The 20,759-nt window shown below is 36.3% G+C and overlaps 4 protein-coding genes across 6 annotated transcripts; 3 read left to right on the top strand and 1 right to left on the bottom strand.

Moving 5' to 3' along the window:
- Nucleotides 1-1,023: 1,023 nt before the first annotated feature.
- Nucleotides 1,024-4,837, top strand: etsrp (ETS1-related protein). Of its 2 annotated transcripts, none has more exons than XM_051864740.1 (8): nucleotides 1,024-1,178; nucleotides 1,426-1,509; nucleotides 2,203-2,280; nucleotides 2,407-2,484; nucleotides 2,571-2,768; nucleotides 3,401-3,640; nucleotides 3,752-3,870; nucleotides 4,241-4,837. In XM_051864740.1, exons 2-8 carry the CDS (start codon nucleotides 1,428-1,430, stop codon nucleotides 4,511-4,513), a joined length of 1,068 nt encoding a protein of 355 aa, XP_051720700.1. In that variant the 5' UTR covers nucleotides 1,024-1,178; nucleotides 1,426-1,427; the 3' UTR covers nucleotides 4,514-4,837. The 2 variants fall into 2 exon arrangements, with proteins under 2 accessions (XP_051720700.1, XP_051720698.1); XM_051864738.1 differs by having other exon boundaries at nucleotides 2,170-2,280.
- Nucleotides 4,838-7,188: 2,351 nt separating this feature from the next.
- Nucleotides 7,189-12,236, top strand: caspa (caspase a). The gene is made up of 7 exons (XM_051864733.1): nucleotides 7,189-7,556; nucleotides 10,300-10,481; nucleotides 10,667-10,843; nucleotides 11,029-11,263; nucleotides 11,395-11,511; nucleotides 11,737-11,846; nucleotides 11,967-12,236. The coding sequence occupies exons 1-7, from the start codon at nucleotides 7,286-7,288 to the stop codon at nucleotides 12,072-12,074; spliced, it is 1,200 nt and encodes a 399-aa protein (XP_051720693.1). The 5' UTR covers nucleotides 7,189-7,285; the 3' UTR covers nucleotides 12,075-12,236.
- Nucleotides 12,237-13,378: 1,142 nt separating this feature from the next.
- LOC127496876 (PYD and CARD domain containing) lies at nucleotides 13,379-15,006 on the top strand. 2 transcript variants are annotated; one of them, XM_051864774.1, is made up of 3 exons: nucleotides 13,379-13,727; nucleotides 14,375-14,416; nucleotides 14,579-15,006. In XM_051864774.1, exons 1-3 carry the CDS (start codon nucleotides 13,457-13,459, stop codon nucleotides 14,842-14,844), a joined length of 579 nt encoding a protein of 192 aa, XP_051720734.1. In that variant the 5' UTR covers nucleotides 13,379-13,456; the 3' UTR covers nucleotides 14,845-15,006. The 2 variants fall into 2 exon arrangements, with proteins under 2 accessions (XP_051720734.1, XP_051720733.1); XM_051864773.1 differs by having other exon boundaries at nucleotides 13,384-13,727; nucleotides 14,372-14,416.
- si:ch211-225p5.8 (uncharacterized protein LOC555567 homolog) lies at nucleotides 14,876-19,783 on the bottom strand. Its single transcript, XM_051864769.1, is given in 6 exon segments — nucleotides 14,876-15,345; nucleotides 17,905-18,047; nucleotides 18,049-18,065; nucleotides 18,151-18,388; nucleotides 18,792-18,958; nucleotides 19,380-19,783. Coding segments are annotated over 6 exon segments (663 nt in total). The 5' UTR covers nucleotides 19,432-19,783; the 3' UTR covers nucleotides 14,876-15,299.
- Between the last annotated feature and the right edge of the window lie 976 nt (nucleotides 19,784-20,759).

Here is a 20,759-nt window from a genome sequence, read left to right as displayed (position 1 = left end):
TTTCCTCTCGCAACTTTATAATAATGCATGGGTTTGGTGATAGTAAACCCCAACAAATTAACATTAATTGTTCAAGTTTCAGCTTGGCCTATAGGTCTATTCACTTGTCATTTTGATGTCAAATATTAGGTTATAGGCTATATTTCCAATAAAAATCGACTCGATGCAATTCAAACGTGGCCTATAATTTATATTCTTACATATTTCGTATACTAAATCCCAACTTAAAACAAGTAACATGCAAAACAAAACGAAAACGTTGCTGTTAGTCTACATTCCTATTCTAAATGGCCTGTCAAATCATTATAATAGTAGGCCTATGCTAATTATTGTTGTTATTAGGCTAGCACTAGCCGTAGTTAATAAAAAGTCATAGGGCTTTGCTTATAGAATTCATAAGAGTTTGAAACACTTTTTAGTAGCCTAGCCTACTATGGACCTAATTCATGGTAGACGCCATTTTAAATTTTTCGTGAATGAAAGGCTGCGAGGGACAGATGTACAGCCCGTTCGATTTACTTACTTACTTACTTATTTATTTATTTATTTATGTATTTATTTATTTATTCGTCTGTTGATCCAGTCACATTTTGACCACATATTCCACAATTTCTTCAATATTGTTTCCTGAGTCACCAGGATATTGTTTTAGATTTTCAGTGTTTCGTCAAGCTGATTGATCAACATTTAGGCCTATTCAGAACAGTAGGCCCAATTAAACGGACTGTAATTTAATTCGCGAAACCGTAGTAGCCTATGGCGTCTACCCTTAATAGGGTTCATATCGTAACATCGTTTCAGTCTTTTAATCTTATATCGAGTCAAAACGATATTTTTACGTCAAACGGTCTTGTATTTGGAAAAAAAATAAATGTAAAGGGACATGTCAGTCAAATCTGTCTAGTGGTGTTTTTTCTACTCCCCATAGACACCTTTTCTGTGAATGGAAGGGTAACAAATCTGTGGTCGTGACTCCTGTCTGACGTCACTATTAGTAAAAGGAGGGAACCGCAGTCACGACGCATTCCTTCACAAGACGCGCGGACACGCCCCATCGCGCACGGCCTCTTTATAACGGTCCTGACTGAAGCACCAACAGTCAACAGGATTGTAAGGCAGCGCTTGAGGCTGTAGAAAATCCTTAATATCTGGAATAAGGACTCTGTGAGAACTTTAAGGTAAGGTTTTCTGTTTATCTGTCAATTGTAATCTGAGATTCTTAATCTGTATTATCAGTGTTTGAATCACTGACTGGCATTAAAAATACTGTTTTACACCCACTGATATGTTTAATAAATTATACTAAAGGATTTGAGAATAAGAGTTTTTAATGGGATATTTAGGTCGACCAAACAAAACTAACCCAATGAAGCAAATACACATTCTATATTAAGGTTAAATATCTAATATGCTGTTTTTCTTCAGATATGGAAATGTACCAAGCTGGATTTTACACAGAAGACTTCAGAACTCAAGAGGTTCCTGGTGGTTTTGACTTCAGCTCATATGGTAAAAATCTTAATTCAACACATTTTTCTCCATACAGTGTTTAAATATCTCTTGAAATCTCCTTTTATCTCTCTCAATACACAAATGGTAACGTCAAAGCCCATATTTGCAATTATCACATTCAGTTTGCCCTCAAGGGAAAAATCTGTCAGATTTTGTGGGATTTAGTATTTCTCCAGCTTTGTTTCCTGTATGTCCGTGCAAAACATTTCCGTTGTCCTTGAGCTGCAAAGCCAGAATTGCAACACCCCTGTCAAAACCCTAAAAATTAGACCTTGACATTTTGTTTGTGTGCACTAATTCAAAGCTCATCAGGAAAAGGGGATGTCAGGCTATGCATGCTCTGAGATTTAGGAATGTCCAAACCAGGGATGTAGAAAAAAAAAGGGGTGGTTGGGTTAAAGATACACCCGTTTTTTCTCTGCTCCCTCCCTTTCTTCCTAATCCTTTCCTCCAGACTTCCTCCTCAAACAGATTTAGCACCCCCTCTCCTACACCCTTCTTCATCACTCTGTCACAGCCCCTTTTATTCCTAGCACAATTCAGACTAGGTGTAGAAAACTTAATGGGAGCTTACATACATTGATCCATTGTTAATTCTAGAATACACCATTTCTCCTGGCTCTCATTCATTTCACATCTTTGATAATGTACCTCCAGACTGCAGTGGTGAAGACCTGTCCTTTTTATTAGACAGCAAAGGACCTGCCCAACAGCAGTATCCAGAAACCTATTCAGAGCCCCAGAAGGAGCATTTGCACAGTGCTAAAGGTAAGCATCTGTTGAAGCACAGGTTCCTGGCCATTTATATTAATATAATATTGTAAACAAGTATTTTAATGATTACAAACATTTATGTGGTTTTTTTTGTTTTGTTTTGTTTTTTTTACCGAATAGGTCATACTCTTGTAGACTCTGGACTGTTTAATCTGGACTCCTTCCCTGAGTTTAGCTGCTGGGCATCATACACTAACAGTAAGTATCAAATATATATTTACATTTACAATGTATAAACTCTTCTTTTAAGTGACCTGGCCTCATACAATGTCATTTTTCCATAGTTCCAGAAGGAATGGTAGCAGACAGGCAGCAGGTTGCCTTTCAGGAATCTACTCAAACCTACCAGAACCTCGTCCCTCTATGCACTCCAGCACAAAGTAGCCCATTCAGCCCAGGGATGGACACCAGCAGCCATTACCAACCTGGGAAAGGTCCGAGTCAAAGAGGAGCAACCGGTACTGTCAGTCTGGACCATTTGGGTAGGCATTTTAGGGATACATATTGTTTAAAATATATTCATGCATTTTCAGATGAAGCTAAATAGAAGATGGCAGTATGTACATTATAAATCATAGCATTGATATATATATATATATATATATATATATATATATATATATATATATATATATATAATGTGTGTGCGTGTATATATATATATATAATTTTTTTAACATGCTTATATTTTTATTTTTTCATACGTATTGATGACATTCAAGTATCAACATAAGATTAATTATATATGCATTAAAGATATTGCATAAATAATTTATATATATATATATATATATATATATATATAGATAGATAGATAGATAGATAGATATAGATTTTTTTTTCATGCTTATATTTTTAATTTGAACTATATACACACTTTAATATGTATTATTGATGACATTCAAGTATCAACATGATTAATTATATATGCATTAAAGATATTGCATAAATACATTAATATATACATTTATACATACACACATATATTATACATGCTTATATTTTTTATTTTACCTAAATATATATATATATATATATATAAGTATATATATATAAAGTATATATAAGTTAAAATATTGTCATTGAAATATTAACTAGTGTTTTTCTTATGTAGGTGATACAGAGAGACCATATGCCTTGTATGAAGCAGAGCAGCAAAGCAGGCCTTCATATTGGTCCGACTACCCCTCACCCAGTTACTGCACTTCCATGCTTGGGCAGCAGACATCCTCTTCATCACCTCCAGTTACTCAATCCTCTGAGCTATTTTGCCCCCGTGTGGCCAAAAGGCGTAGCGCACCAGCTCAAAGATCAGACAGGGAGGGTGAAATGACACCAATGTCTGCCTACCCAGGTTAGCAATTGTTACAGAGGTTTTTATAGGATAAATATTTTACACAACAGAAAATGAGAATCATTCGGCTTTGTCAATATATATGACTTAGTGCTGTTTGTTTTCCATCAGGATCTGGGCCTATACAGCTTTGGCAGTTTCTGCTGGAACTTCTTCTGGATTCTGCTTGCCACACTTTCATTAGCTGGACTGGGGATGGCTGGGAGTTTAAAATGTCAGATCCTGCAGAGGTAAGATTTGTTCCTCAACCAAAACACAACACATAGGCCCAGTTTCACAGACAGGGCTTAGATTAAGCCAGGATTAGGCCTTAGTTCAATTAAGACTTTTATGAACATGCTTTAGAAAAAAACATTACTGGTGTGCATATTGAGGCAAAACAACGGCATTCAGTTGCATTCAGTTAATACAGCTCAAACTTGCATTTTAGTCTGGGACTAGGCTTAAGCCTTGTCTGTGAAACCAGGGGATAGAATCTCAAAACATCTTGATGACTATGTAAGCAAAATGGCATTTGTTATCTATACATCTGGCATTTTCACATTCTCTCAGTTGTTTTAAAGATAAAGATTGGCTTAACATCTCTCTTGTATCCTCCAGGTGGCGAAGCGGTGGGGCCAGTGTAAGAACAAGCCCAAAATGAACTACGAGAAGCTAAGTCGTGGTCTGCGTTACTACTACCACAAAAACATCATTCACAAAACAGCAGGGAAGCGCTACGTCTACCGCTTTGTCTGTGATGTGCAAGGCATGCTTGGTAAAACGGCACACGAGGTCTTTGCAAGTCTAAACATCTCACCACCAAATGCAGCATCTCCACAGTCTGTAAGCACAACCAGACCGGAGGAAAACACAGAGTCCTGGGCACATTAGAGGAGAACATTTTCAAATGCCTGTAATGATTGAAAAGAACTGTAAAACCATCCCCTGGAAATAGTAACGACAAAGAAATGACTGACTGTTCCGTTCGAAGATATGTACTTTAAACTGATTTGGGTGAATGAGTGACAACAGATCTGAAATCAGCCATCAAATGCAGTAAGGTGCCTTTAGAAAACATTGTTAGCTACCTCTTTTGACGTTGGAACACTAATCTTGTAAATGTATTTTTTTTTCTTAAGTAAGTTGATGTCTTGACATCAGATTGTGAATTCTTGTAAATAAATGTAATGTTACAGTAGACGTCTTTTCACAAAATGTTGTTACTCCGTTTCATTTATTTAGGCTGTACAGTTATTACAGATGAGTTAAATGTTTTAATTTGCCACCCTGAGGACCGACAAAAAACTTTATGGTGAGATCCTTTCTAAAAGGCACATGTTTAGGTGCCGATTTATGTTTCTACCGGTGGGAGACATGTGGCCACTGTATATTTGACAACGCGCGCCCAGTTTTGTGCGAGAGTACGGAACCCCTAAAGGGACGTGGTGGTGGAAAATTTGGGATGGGAGGAATTTTTTTTTTTTTTTTTTTTTTTTCCAAATCTTTTGCGTTCCCTTGCAAAGATATTATCGTTCCCTTGTTGTGGAGCTCGGACAAACTAATGTCCCGCTGGCTGGCAGTAGTGTTTCAGTTAGTTCCATACGTTAATTATGCACACAAATAATGCGCGGTTCATAGAGTTTGAACTTGTTGGACTCAAATGTAAAGAAATGCAGTCAGTGCTTAAGTCAAGGAGTTCAGTAAAGTTGGCAATATATTCACAAATTCGAACTTCCTGGATCAATAATTCGTGAGCTAAACACAAATGCAGCTATTTCCAATCATAGTAACCTAGAAAACGAGCTACAACAACCGAATTTTCCACAAATGTGCTTTACAATAAATTGGTCTTTATGAGGAGGCGGCGGAGAGACTAGTCTGAAGGGACCGTCTGAAAAGTGCAAAACCCTACTCTTACTGGTAATAGGTACTACAACACTCATGCTGTGTTCGAAATCGCCCCCTATACCCTCATTCACTATTCCCTACATTACTCCACTAATATAGTCCACTAGAAGGAGTGAATGAAACGAGTGAGTGAATTCGGACACTGAGTGTGCAGGAAGGGCTGCCGATTTCGCATAGTTTGTGCTGCTGTTTAATAATCTTTTGAAATGTAGCAAACTGGCAGCTCCAGTAGTAATGATGTACTAGCATGTTCAAACCTTTTAAACGATTTAATGATCAATTAAAAAGGAATTTATACCTGTATGATAATGCTGGACCAGCGCGGTTTGGAAAACGAATGGAATATTGAGTCAGCTGCGGGCGCCATCTCCTGGCGAGACGTGGGAATTCATTCAGCGCGCGACTCTCACAGTGCATTATGGGTATTCTCTAGCCGTTGAGCGTGCATCGGTGTGTACATTCGTTATTGCGGTGCATTGTGGGATTGAATGAGTGCACTCAACATCGTCCACTATGGTTTCGGACACCACTACAAATGGCTGTCCCCTCAAATAGTGCCCTATTTAAGGATATAGGGGGCGATTTCGGACACAGCCTTAGTTTGGCAAGTAGCACATAAAGGCCTTCTTTACGCAAATGATGTTGGTACACAGCTTACATACAACAGCTTTTGCATGATAATTGCTTACTGAATTTGATGGCATTACAATTTATTTAATATTTTTTACTAATAACAGTGAAGTTATTGATTTTGTTTCATAATAAATAATCATAAAAGTTATGCTTTTTTTTTTTTTTTTTTAATCAAACTAAGTGTTCCAGTACTACCAGTAGGAGAGCGGTGATGTATGAACTGAATTTGGTGACAGTAGAGTGTGTTACAGTGAAGTTGAGTATTTTTCATAATATAAAATGAGCAAAAGGGTTTTGGGTTTTGCACTTTTCAGACGGTCCCTTCAGACTTGCCTCTCCGCCGCCTGCAGAGACCAATTTATATATTATAAAGCACATTTGTGGAAAATTGGGTTGTTGTAGCTCGTTTTCTAGGTTACTATGATTGGAAATAGCTGCATTTGTGTTTTAACAACGTTTAGCTCACGAGTTATTGATCCGGGAAGTTCGAATCTGTGAATATATTGCCAACTTTACTGAACTCCTTGACTTAAGCACTGACTGCATTTCTTTATATTTATGTCCAACAAGTTCAAACTCTATGAACCGCGCATTATTACTGGTGTGTATTATTAACGTATGAAACTAACCGAAACACTACTGCCAGCCAGCGGGACATTAAAGAGGAAGTGTTTGTCCGAGATCACAGCAAAAAACAAAAGTTTTGCGAGGGAACGCAAATATCTTTGCGTGGGAACGCAAAGTTTCTCGGGGGAACGCAAGAGTTTTGCGAGGGAACGTAAAAGATTAAAAAAAAAAAAATCCTCCCATCCCAATTTTTTTCCACCTCCACGTATAAAAAGAGAAGGAAGTCGTGTCTGAAACCTGCAATCATGTCATAAATCATAAAATCATGTTGTTTATAATGAATGGAGAATATCTCGTGTTTTTTCCGTGGGTGTTTGATCATTTATCGGCGCCTATGCAATGTCACCTCTAGGTGGAGTATGGATTGCTCAATAAAAAAACAAAAGCGAAACAAACCTTCAGAAAACACACTGCGATCACAGGAGGCGTGTGTTCAAGCCTCAGTCAAAACATTTATCAGCAGCCACTGGAAAAGGCAGGAAGCTTTGAGGAACCATGCCGAAAACTATTAAGGATCACCTTGAGAATATTTTTGAGGATCTGGGGGAGGGAAATCTTAAAAAGTTTAAAATCAAATTGCGCGATCGGAAGGAAGAACCGCGCGTACGACAAGCAACAATTGAAAAAGTTAAAGATTCTCTAGATCTCGCTGATTTAATGGTGAACACTTTCACATCGACAGGCGCTGTTCCTGTAACACTCGAAATATTAGAGGTTATTAACTGTCATGAACTGGCAGCGGAGCTCAGAGAGAACATAGGAGACGGTAAGTAGGCTAAAACAGAGGATAAATGCAAAACTAAGTTCAGAAAAAATTGTTGCAAATTTTGAGATCGTTTCATAACAGGAAGCTTCAACAGAACAGAGAAGCTGTAGTTACCAAAGCTATTTAGACCTAGCTATTTTTTTTTTAAAGAAGTCATAAATGCAGTGGTGTAGTCTACGTGATACGCAGGTATACGCCGTATAGCAAAGGTAAAGGATTTCCGTATACCCACTTAAAAATCGCGAGAATACGTAACCATCCAATAAATCACAATAAGATTTGTGATTTGTTGCTTTTGACATAAAACAAAGTCTCATATTTCAAATTCTGCCCATTTTACTTCGAAATAAACATAAATACCGTTTTGGCGCTCTTTAATGTGGCGTGCTTCAGTTGAAGAGAAGCGGCAGCCTGACGCGCACGTGAACTGATCCCTCTCCTCCGCTTTAATACCAGTTACAGCGCGAAATAAACATGAATGAACATCTTAACAAGGTATGTAAAAAGATACAGTATAACTTGACGAAATCCGTATCATGTCTCGTGTAGGCTTACTCAGTGTTCAAACGCGGAAAGACGTTAATAACAGCTTGTAAACAATGTCTAGTAACGTCACATTTACCTCAGGAGAACAAATATTCAGTGACCCAGCTTGAAAAACTAACTCTAGAGAGGAGCATTTAGCTAAATATATGCACTATATTACATATTAATTATAATTTTAATGTTCTTTAATAGCCTATATAATGCATGTTTGAATAAATCCGTCAAGTTGACAGCCACCATTTAAATGTCTATATTTCAAAAAACGAATTGGAGTAGAAATATCTTTAAAGTTAGTAGGCCTATTACAACTTTATTATTATAAAAATTTCCTTAAGTGTGATTTAAGTTTGTATACAAATCAGTTCATTCTAACCTTCAATATTAATGTAGTACCAACTGATTCCCATGTATATTTTACAGCATTAGCTGAGAGATTTTTTTTTTTCTTGAGAAAATTTGCCATGTACTGTACCTGATATACAGTATATCCAAAATAACTGATATCGAATCGAATTGCAAGTTAGTGAATTGAAATACATAACTATGATGACAGACTGCAGGAAATGGTGCAAAACAAAAAACAAAGTCCAAACAGAGGGATATTGTGACATACTGATAAGCCTCATCTTTCTATTATTGTTCATTTAACTCTAAAACTCTAAAAAAAAAAAAAAAAAAAAAATGCTGGGTTAAAAACAACCCAAGTTGGGTTGAAAATGGACAAACCCAGCAGTTGGGTTAAATGTTTTCCCAACCTTATGGGTAGTTTTATTTAACCCATTTTATTTAACCCATTTAGTATGAGGCTAGGTGTGGGAAAAGATAAAATCACAGTATACTCACTACAAAAAAATAGACTACACCACTGCATAAATGCAATACAATATTACTACTTAAAAGTTGTAATATTGAACAGCAAAAATGTGATAACATTCTCAGTCAGTTATCAGTAAGCAGGTCTACAGTATAACAGACACTCAAAAGTCATCGTATTGCTGATCTTTTCACAGACCTGTCGTCGCTCGCTGTCTCGCTGACGTCATTTCCAGTTAAAAACATTCGCACTGCAAGACAGTGCGATTGTGTTTTTAACTGGAAATAGCTTATGTAGCCTAGGTCTAGATCTTTAGTATAGATAGGCCTATCTAGTAAATGTCTAGATAGATAGATAGATATTAATATGTTTGGAAAGTAAATATCTATAAACTAGTAAGTAGATACTTAACCTTCTGAATCTTCGAAATTCTCACATAGCTATTATCACAGATTTGCTCTGATTTCGGGCTTTTGTCTGCAATCTCCAATAACTGTCTGCGAGTGGAATGAACTTGTGGTTCAGTCAGATTAATTCAAAAACCGCTCAGAATTATTGGTTCACTAAAAAAAAGAAAAAAAAACAAAAAAAAAAAACATTTAGTTTATCACTGAAAAGTTTTTCGTTTAGGAATTGTAAATGTTCGTTGTAGGCTATATTTCGCACCATAGATTCAGTAGTAAAATACTGGAAACACTGTCAGAGTATTTTAGTACGGTGTTCCGTACTAACACATGAAAAAATACTATAGTAATTTATAGTAAATACTATAGTGTTTTTGAACCATATTGTAGTAAAGTACTCAAATTAATTTGTTGTGGTAATTCTAGGCTAGTTGCTGTGGTAATATAGTAATATAAACAAATTACTTTACCGAATACTGTACTAAGTTTTCTACAACTATAGGGTATATTATGCAAATACACTACAGTTTACTGTAGTGAAAACTACTAGAGTATTTATTACAGTTTATCAGTTCACTATAGTTAATACTACAATATGCTGTAGCATTCATTAACAAAGTGTTGTAAATACTATAATGTATACAATTTACTATAGTATGGTTCAAAAACACTATAGTATTTACTATAAATTACTATAGTATTTTTTCATGTGGGATGTACATTTAAGAACTGTTAATGGAACTGAAATGAATTAAAATGATTCTGTTTCAGTATTTTTATTTTTTTTAAATGCAGCCCATTAATCTTGAGTTTTTTCTACAAAAGTTTCACAAAGCTCCAGGCAATTATCCTTAACTTCTGAGCGTGCAGGGACTCGTAATCTAGGTTTCAGGTTGTAATGTCAAAAAATGGGGTGAAAATATTATATATGTTAGAATATAATTAATGATATGCTCATGAGCTTTGTTCTGTTTTCTAGGTTTGCCAGTGGCTCGGCCACCTTTGGATGTAGTTGACGCAAAACCAGTTCAGGGTCCAAAAGTTGATGCTGTTCCTCAGTCATATGATCCTGTTCTGTCAGATGATTGGCAGAGAGAATCGCAGATTATTCCATGTAGCCAACAATTTAAAATAAAAATTCTTAGTGAAAATGGACAAGAGGCAAGTATTCATCAAATATTATTCTATTCATCAAACGTTACAGGGGAATAAAATAAAATAGTTTATGTTAATAATATATCAGTAGTCAAATGTTACTTTAGCATGAATGACAGTTGCTCTAGTTTGCTATTGTATTGGTTGTGGTTAAATTTTGCATTAACAACTCTGTTGGTTGTTTTTCTTAGATTTATGAAGCAAAAGACAGGTCTGCAAGAAAACGTCTTGCCCTGCTTATCAACAATAGAGATTTTGACGAAAAGGCTATGACCAGGAGAGGGGCGGAGAGAGATGAAGAAAACATGGAATGGCTGTTAAATCAACTGGATTATGAAGTTGTCAAGTACAGCAATCTCTCTGGCCAGGTGTAAAGAAAAAAACTGTTATTTTAAGACACACCTTATGAAGTAACAGAGTTTTTTTACTGATTGTAGAGAAAATTATCCAGATGGTACCTTTAGCTTTTTTATTGAAAACACTGAAGCTAAAATGTTTGTCTAATTGTAATTGTACTCTTGATTTTTTTTAATGGAGTTTATTTGATTGGCAGGAAATGAAGCAAGCAGTCAAGAACTTTGCTGTGTGTCAGGAACATGCATATTCAGACAGCACCTTTGTGGTTATAATGTCCCACGGAAAGAGGGATGCTATTTTGGGTGTCCATCATACAACAGACAACCCCGATACATTCCCTGTTGATGATATCTACGTTCATCTGAACTCTCAGAATTGTCCAGCTCTGCTTAATAAACCAAAGGTTATTCTCATCCAAGCCTGCAGGGGAGGTATGAAAATGACTAAAAATACAATTGTTCATTGTTGAATTCTCAGGACATCATTGTATATTATTAACTCACCATTGATTGTAGTCCTATTTGAAGATGGCTTCCACACTCTTAACTAAATCTCTGTTCAGGGGAGCATGGCCGCGTGTGGGCCAGTGACGGTGAACCCGATAAGTCAATGGAAATAGAGGGCGATGACTTTGTGCACAAGGAGAAAGACTTTATTTCTCTGATGTCCTGCACCCCGGGTAAACTGCTTTTTGCCATGAAGTCTTCTTTTAAAATTTAGTCATGAACCTTACGGTTCTATATAAAACCCTGTAAAAGCCACGGAATCACGACCAACCAAAAATATTTTGCACGGTCCACTTATTTATGAATAAGTTCCACCACTACATATTATACACAATATCCATTTCATTATTGAGGAAAGTCTGAAAGCTCCTAACTCCACTTCTGAAATTGTCCTACAGACACCAAATCTTACAGGCATGTTCAGAATGGAACGTTTTACGTCCAACTGATAGTGGATGTGTTCACGAAACATGCACACGAGGATCACATTGAGGAATTGTTCAGGAAGGTAAGTGAAATGCTGCTGAAAGAGCAACTGGTGTGAAATTATGTTCCTTTGAAAAGATTTTTCTGTGTACATTGCCATTTAAACTTTCTTTCCAAAGATGTTTATCTTCTCATTTTACAGGTTATAAGACGTTTTGACAACGCAGATATGATTGGAAGCTACAGGCAAATGGCGTGTAAAGACAGAGCAACGCTGGCAAAGTTGTTCTACCTGTTCCCTGGACTCTGATTTCCAAGTTGTACATTCTTTTCTCTCCTGATCTCTGAATTCTATAGACCCTCGTCTGCCTTTGTATCTCCAGCAAATCCTGTAAAGTCTTTCCAGATGTATGAAAATAGTTATTTCAAAAAAAAGAAAGACCTTAAATAAACAACTTTTTTCCAAGCTGCATTTCCTCTGAAGAGAAAACTTGTTCTGATACACAATATTCCATTTTCACACAAACATTATCTGATTTTGTTGTGTGCTATGAAACCATGAACATAACAGACAACACACCCTCTAAAAATATGTGTTGAGGGACTGTACCTGTAACCATTTGTTGCCTAAAGTGTTTTAAATACTCAGTTTAACTTGAACCCTATAAAGCATATATATAAGCAAATTTCTAAAGCCTCTAAATTATCAACATAATCAAAACATTGCTGAAAAACCTGTTTTACACAATCTACTATATGCCTTCTGTCATCTGATTGATAGTTTATAGGAAGTAAAAGTCTAATCCTAAAGCTTTCCCTTTCAGTGTCCTTTGCTGTGAAATCTTTACTGATTTTTAAACATAAGAAGAACATCTAGATGAACACTTCCTGGACTGAAGCAACTTGGGTTAGGATCCATAATTTTTTAGGGAAAAACAATCATGTTAAATTGTATCAAATATGATACATCAAGCCAGTTTATTTACAAAGTACCTTCTAACAAAAAATGCTGCCTGAGTGATTTGGCATTGAGGAAGTAAAGCAACTGCGCAAGTTTCCATAGTGTGAAATTAGCAACAGTTTTAGGAGGGTGGATCTTGTGAGCTTCACAGAGAAAACCTCAAGCCGCTGTTGGCCACTGAAAATTGGTCACAAAAGTAATTCATTACTACAGCAAACTGATGCAAGAGTAACCAGGGACATCGGTGTGCATGTGATATAAGGAATTTTGTTTCATTGAATCATCTTTCTATTTTTTTGGATCATGAAATGCAGAATGGGAAAGGAGTTGCAGGTGCCTCCTATTCCTGCAAATTATGATTTTCTCTGAGGTACAGTTGGTGGGTCAGGATGCAATCTATTGCTGCTTCAGTTTAACAGCAAATCTAGATTCTTGTTCTATGCTAGTTATGTCATAATTAAATAGAGCATACTTTACAAACGGTGCATGCCTTAGATAAACTTTTACATAAAACATACCAATGTACACTCTCTTCTAACCCAGTGTCCTATATTTACAAGAAAGTGGTTTGGAAATGAGGCAGGAAATGTTTAGAGTAGGCTATAGGTCTAACGACAACACCTTCACCTCGGCTGAAAACATCGCGATGTAGGAGGGATCTTTCGCAGCGGTTCATTCTCCGCCTATATGTCAAAGCCTCTGGAAGCAAGTGCATGAAACTTTGAGGAACCATGCCGAAAACTATTAAGGATCACCTGGAGAATACCTTTGAGGATCTGGGGGAGGGAAATCTAAAAAAATTTAAAATCAAATTGCGCGATCGGAAGGAAGAACCGCGCATACGACAAGCTACAATTGAAAAAGTTAAAGACGCTCTAGATCTCGCTGATTTAATGGTGAACACTTTCACATTGAATGGCGCGGGTCCTGTAACACTCGAAATATTAGAGGTTATTAACTGTCATGAACTGGCAGCGGAGCTCAGAGAGAACATAGGAGACGGTAAGTAAAATATTATGAAAGAATACAAATACAAAACTTATTTTAGAACAAGACGTTTAAATCGATAGACGGAAGTATTCTTTACTTCTAGTGAAGAAACTACCGAATCTTAAGAAACCAAATAAGAGACGAATGCACTCGAAGTATTTAGCGAAGTTATCAAGTTTTAATATTTATAAATAGTTGGAAACCTAACCAGTTCTTCAGATATTAGAACCGGTTCCACTTAAAAGTAAAACGGATAGGGTTTTCATGCTAATTGCATTTCTTTCTTTCTTTCTTTCTTTCTTTCTTTTTTTTTAAATAATTGTTCCCCAAAAGTAGGCCTACTAAAAGATTCGTTAAGAATCAGAATCGAAAGCAGAATCGTTAAATTATTTACGATTCTTATTTCTAATTGTTCTCTAGACTTGAACTCAATTTTACTTTCAATTTCATTTGACCTCCGTGTAACGCCCATTAAACACTTGATTGCAATATTTTGAAAAGGATGATAGTAATCTTAAGGGCCAGTTAAACAATCGGTAATAATAATAATTACAGCTGAATTCTTCATCCCAATCCATGTATAGTTTGTTGTGCACAATGAGGTTTGAATGTGGAAAGTGGAGATGGAGAATCATTAACTTTCCCTTGTTTTTCAGCAGCTCCAGTTGTTCCTGGACCTGGACCGGGGGCTCCATCTACTGGTGAGTAAGTCTAACTGTTTTTAAAGTAGGTTCTAAATCTCTTCACTCTTTGAAGGCAATGAGTGCGTTCATATATAACCTAATAAATAAAATTAGAACATATTAATATGAACTCCATCATCATATCCTCACAATCTGACCACATTTACATCTCTGTTATAGAGCACTTCATCGATAAGAATCGGACAGAACTGATAGCACGAGTTAACAATGTGGATGCCATCCTAGATGAACTTCATCAGAAGAAAGTCATCTCATTCGAGGATTACAGTAACATTCGTGCTGAGAAAACCAAACCGAATAAGATGAGAGAGTTATTAATGGGCCCAATTAACTCTGCTGGCACTAGAGGGAAAGATGCTTTATATCAAGCTCTCAAGAAGTCAGATCCCTTACTAGTTGAAGACCTTGAGTCTCAGAGAAAGTGAATCTGTCACAAAATCAGGTCCAAAATCTTGCTTGGTTGAACAAAAACTATTACATCTTTATTGAGGATTAAAACACTTGTCTAATGTCTTGAAAAAATTGTCTTTGCTCACTTAAATCTTTTTTTTAATCACCAGTCAATAAACAACCAAGTCAAGAAACCAGATGTTTGTTTCTTTTCCACAATCCCTTTTAGTTTCTTCAGTCTGTTTATTCAGACTCTTTATATTCCTGATTAAACTTTGCATGTAATGTCTTGTTGATACAATGTTGTACCTGTTTTATTGCCATGTGGTTTATTAATCATTCTGCATTAGCTTAGTCAATGCAATGCTATAGAAATGTCCCTAGAAATATACGGAGGATTCTATCAATATATAGAGCTATGTAATACATTAGCATTAACTTTTCTAAACCTAGTCTCTATTTACTGAAAATGAATTAGCCAAAACTGTAGTTATTCCAAATACACGCCATCACAAGGGTCCTTCGAGTCAATAAATCTGTGAAAACAAAACATGAAAAAAAGAAATTTTAAATCAGAAAGGTATAAATAACTATACACTGGCGGTCAAAAGTTTGGAATAATTTTTATTCCAAGTCTCTTCTGCTCACCAAGGCTGAGTATTTGATTTAAAAAATACAGTAATAATGGTTTCACTCCTAAAAATAGTGGAATATTATTACATTTTAAAATAAATGTTTTCTATTTTAATATAAATTAAAATATAATTATATTTTAATTACATATTCCTGTGATGGCAAAGCTGAATTTTCAGCATCATTACTCCAGTCTTCAGTGTCACATGATTCTTCAGAAATCATTCTAATATACTGATTTAGTGCTCAATTATTATCAATTATTATTGTTGCTCAATTATTAATAATGGTTCTTATTATCATTGTTGAAAACAGTTTTTACTGCTTAATATTTTTGTGGAAACTGTGATAGGATTCTTCAATGAATAATCATATATATATATATATATATATATATATATATATGTGTGTGTGTGTGTGTGTGTGTGTGTATATATATATATATATATATATATATACATAATGCCACTTGATCCAATTTACTGTCCGTGTTGATTACATTTTTTTTATTTTTATTTTTAAAGTTCACCCTAAACTTTTGAATGGTAGTGTATCACAGTTTCCACAAAAATATTAAGCAGCACAACATTTTTATCAACATTGATAATAAATATTTCTTGAGCTGCAAATCAGCATTTCTGAAGGGTCATGTGACCCTGAAGACTGGAGTAATGATGTCGAAAATTCAGCTTTGCAATCACAGAAATCAATTACATTTTAAAATATAATCAAATAAAAAAAATATGGACAAATATTTCACAATATTACTGTTTTAGTGTATTTTTTAATGAAATAAATGCAGCCTTGGTGAGCATTAAGAGACATTCAAAAACATTAAAACATCTTAATTTTTCCAAACTTTTGACTGCCAGTATATACAGGTGCTGGTCATATAATTAGAATATCATCAAAAAGTTGATTTATTTCACTAATTCCATTCAAAAAGTGAAACTTGTATATTATATTCATTCATTACACACAGACTGATATATTTCAAATGTTTATTTCTTTTAATTTTGATGATTATAACTGACAACTAAGGAAAATCCCAAATTCAGTATCTCAGAAAAGACACCTGGTGTCACACTCTAATCAGCTAATTAACTCAAAACACCTGCAAAGGTGTAGTTCTGTAGGCTACACAATCATGGGGAAGACTGCTGACTTGACAGTTGTCCAAAAGACGACCATTGACACCTTGCACAAGGAGGGCAAGACACAAAAGGTCATTGCAAAAGAGGCTGGCTGTTCACAGAGCTCTGTGTCCAAGCACATTAATAGAGAGGCGAAGGGAGGGAAAAGATGTGGTAGAAAAAAGTGTACAAGCAATAGGGATAACCGCACCCTGGAGAGGATTGTGAAACAAAACCCATTCAAAAATGTGGGGGAGATTCACAAAGAGTGGACTGCAGCTGGAGTCAGTGCTTCAAGAACCACTACGCACAGACGTATGCAAGACATGGGTTTCAGCTGTCGCATTCCTTGTGTCAAGCCACTCTTGAACAACAGACAGCGTCAGAAGCGTCTCGCCTGGGCTAAAGACAAAAAGGACTGGACTGCTGAAAGTAAATTTTGCATTTCCTTTGGAAATCAGGGTCCCAGAGTCTGGAGGAAGAGAGGAGAGGCACACAATCCACGTTGCTTGAGGTCCAGTGTAAAGTTTCCACAGTCAGTGATGGTTTGGGGTGCCATGTCATCTGCTGGTGTTGGTCCACTATGTTTTCTGAGGTCCAAGGTCAACGCAGCCGTATACCAGGAAGTTTTAGAGCACTTCATGCTTCCTGCTGCCGACCAACTTTATGGAGATGCAGATTTCATTTTCCAACAGGACTTGGCACCTGCACACAGTGCCAAAGCTACCAGTACCTGGTTTAAGGACCATGGTATCTCTGTTCTTAATTGGCCAGCAAACTCGCCTGACCTTAACCCCATAGAAAATCTATGGGGTATTGTGAAGAGGAAGATGCGATATGCCAGACCCAACAATGCAGAAGAGCTGAAGGCCACTATCAGAGCAACCTGGGCTCTTATAACACTTGAGCAGTGCCACAGACTGATCGACTCCATGCCACGCCGCATTGCTGAAGTAATTCAGGCAAAAGGAGCCCCAACTAAGTATTGAGTGCTGTACATGCTCATACTTTTCATGTTCATACTTTTCAGTTGGCCAAGATTTCTAAAAATCCTTTCTTTGTATTGGTCTTAAGTAATATTCTAATTTTCTGAGATACTGAATTTGGGATTTTCCTTAGTTGTCAGTTATAATCATCAAAATTAAAAGAGATAAACATTTGAAATATATCAGTCTGTGTGTAATGAATGAATATAATACACAAGTTTCACTTTTTGAATGAAATTAGTGAAATAAATCAGCTTTTTGATGATATTCTAATTATATGACCAGCACCTGTATAGTGTGTGAAATAGACTGGTGCAAAAAAAAAAAAAAAAAGTAGCCTTACTTGTTTTGAGAGCGTGTAGCTTTTCTGGCCTCTCGAGCTTCGTTCTCTGCGTAGATCTTCCTATAGCAGTAAATCAGCACTCCAATCATCCACAACTGCAGGACTACGATCAACACGTACATGATGATCTCTGAGATTACAGCCTGTCAGCTCGGGGTTGGCTGGGGGAGCAAAAAATTCAGATATTCAAATTACTAGTTGAAATGTAAATTTGTCACCTGTGAGTGTGACTTGAATGAGTCTCACCTTTTTCCACAACTGTGAGTTCCACCTCCTTGTTTATTATCACATGCTCCTCATCCAGCAAAAGGTATAGCGTGCGGTGGAAGGTACAGAGGTAAGTCCCAGTGTCGTTATATGTGACATTATGAATGAAGATGGCACCAATTTGCACATCCTTTGTCCCCATAGTCCCTTGCCACTCTAATCTTCCCTCATAGTTTTCATGAAGAATAGTGGGGAAAGGATATTCATACTGGAAAATCTGAGAGGGACAGAGATATTACTGATAAAACCAGACGTAAAGATTTAAACGTGTCTTTAAAGATCTTTTCAGTTAATTTAAACTGAGTAATTTTCAAATAAAGGTGCTTTATTGGCATTGATGGAACCTTGCCATTAAACAGAAGATTCTTGATTGTGAAAAAAAGTTTCTTCAGATTTTAAAATGTTCTTCACACTAAGAAAAAAAGAGTTTTTTTTAAGAACTGTTCACTGAAAGGTTCTTTGAGGAACCCAAATGGTTCTTCTATGGCATTGCCTCGAAACCCCCCTTTCGGATCCTTTATTTTTAAGAGTGCAAAGCATTTACTGGAAGTTCTACATATGTCAAGCTGACCGAACAACCTGACAACAGGCTTTCTGATCCATATAATCTCTGTACTGACGTGTATAAACTCCTCAGTTCCAGCTGGTTTGAAGTGCCAGTCCACAATAGCAGAACCTGGCACTTCTTCTCTTCTTTTGCAGGAAATGCAACCTAACAGAAAGTTTTCTCCAGCCACCGCCTCTGTCATGGAATCCACTTCAGCACATCCAGTTTGGCCCTGCGGCACTAAAAAGAGACATATTGAACAAGCAAGAAAAAAAGACGGAAGATTATTATAGTTTAGAAGCATTAAGCAAAGGTGAACTGGTATGGCAGTGGGTCATAGATTATCAACACTAAAAAAGTTCAAAAGCCTAATAGCCTATCGTTTTTGTTATAAGTTATTTTCTTTCTTTGCTTATGCATCTTCAATTTAAATATTGAAAACGTTACGTTTCTGAGCAATTAATCTACAGATAAATGTACAGGATCTTACATAGAGACACTAATACTCAACAGCAGAAGACTTGGGAAGTTATTAATGCAGCCCAATAAATAAAAACAAATAAGGAGCATCTGATGACTGTACTAATATATCCACTCAATATAATGATTATTACAATGACCCCTAATAAATAATTTCACACTAGCATGTTTTATAACTTACCTTGAATAAAAAAGACGAAGAGAGCCAAAAATGAAATCATTCCTAGTGACATGTTCACAGTTCACACAGCTGTATAAACCGATGCATTCATAAATCGCTTCCTTGGAATAGTTTGTCCCACGTTTCTCTTTTCTTCTTTATTATCACAGTTTCTTAAACATTACTGGGCTCAACAGGCTAAACTCTTCAGCTGATTATCCTAAAACATCCTAAAACAAATATAATCCTTCAGCCTTCAAATGATTTCAAGAAAAGCGTTTAAAGTTTTAAAATATCACGTCACACTAAAACACAGATCGTGTCTTGCTGCAGACTTTGACGTTTAGGAGAGCTAAGTATAGACCGTGTGAATCGTTGTGCTATCAACTCAACACGGAATTTGAGAAGTGAGATTCGGACGAGCGGTGTCCAGCTGCTATACGATCCCCCAATAATCACGTGGCATGCCGTTTTAACATTTAGTCCCTTAAACTAATTTTTTCTATTTTATGTTTCTACTTGACTTTTAATACTAATAACAAACAATCCAATATTAGGCTAAATATTCAGTTTCATTAGTAGCCTTGCTACTAGTCACTATCCCAACAGTGACATATAACTGTTTGATTGTTATTCACTCTAAAAAAAAAAAAATGCTGGGTTAAAAACAACCCACGTTGGGTTAAATATGGACAAACCCAGCGGTTCGGTTAAATATGTAATATTAGATTTAATATAATTGTAATATTCGATGTAATATAAGTCTCTGATGTCCCCAGAATGTGTCTGAAGTTTCAGCGCAAAATACAACGCAGATCATTTATTATAGCTTGTCAAATTTGCCCCTAGTTGGGTGTGAGCAAAAACATTCAGTTTTCGTGTGTGTCCCTTTAAATGAGCTGCCGCTCCCGGCGCGCTTTCCAAAAGAGGGCGGAGCTTTAACAGCTAGCGCTTGGGTTGCTCAACAACAACAAAGGTGGAGAATGTCACGCAGCCAAAATGACGAACGTCAGTAACGGTGTTCAGCCTTACATTGTGCAAATCAGAGTCGGACACTGATGGAGAGACTCAGGAAGAAGTGCAACTGGACGTTTCTGAATGGTTAGTTGATAAATTTATGTAGCTGCTGTGGAGTTGATTCTCATCGACTAGCTTGTGCCATCATGTTAATGTTTTGTGCAAATCCATGACCCTCGTTTGTGAAGCAGTTTATTTAACTCAACTATTGATAAAAAATTACTATATGGCTTGCTTAAAATGAACCCAAAATTGTTTGGAAAAAAAAATCACTGGGTGAAAACAACCCAATCGCTGTGTTTGTCCATATTTAACCAAGCATTTTTTAGAATGTTGCTAACAAATTACATTGAATTATATGGAGGTCTGTGGTTCAGATATCAA

Source organism: Ctenopharyngodon idella, chromosome 16 (assembly GCF_019924925.1).
Source record: "Ctenopharyngodon idella isolate HZGC_01 chromosome 16, HZGC01, whole genome shotgun sequence".
NCBI classification, from domain to species: domain Eukaryota; kingdom Metazoa; phylum Chordata; class Actinopteri; order Cypriniformes; family Xenocyprididae; genus Ctenopharyngodon; species Ctenopharyngodon idella.
Note: the sequence above shows the minus strand (reverse complement) of the source record. Positions and strands in the feature narration are given on the sequence as shown.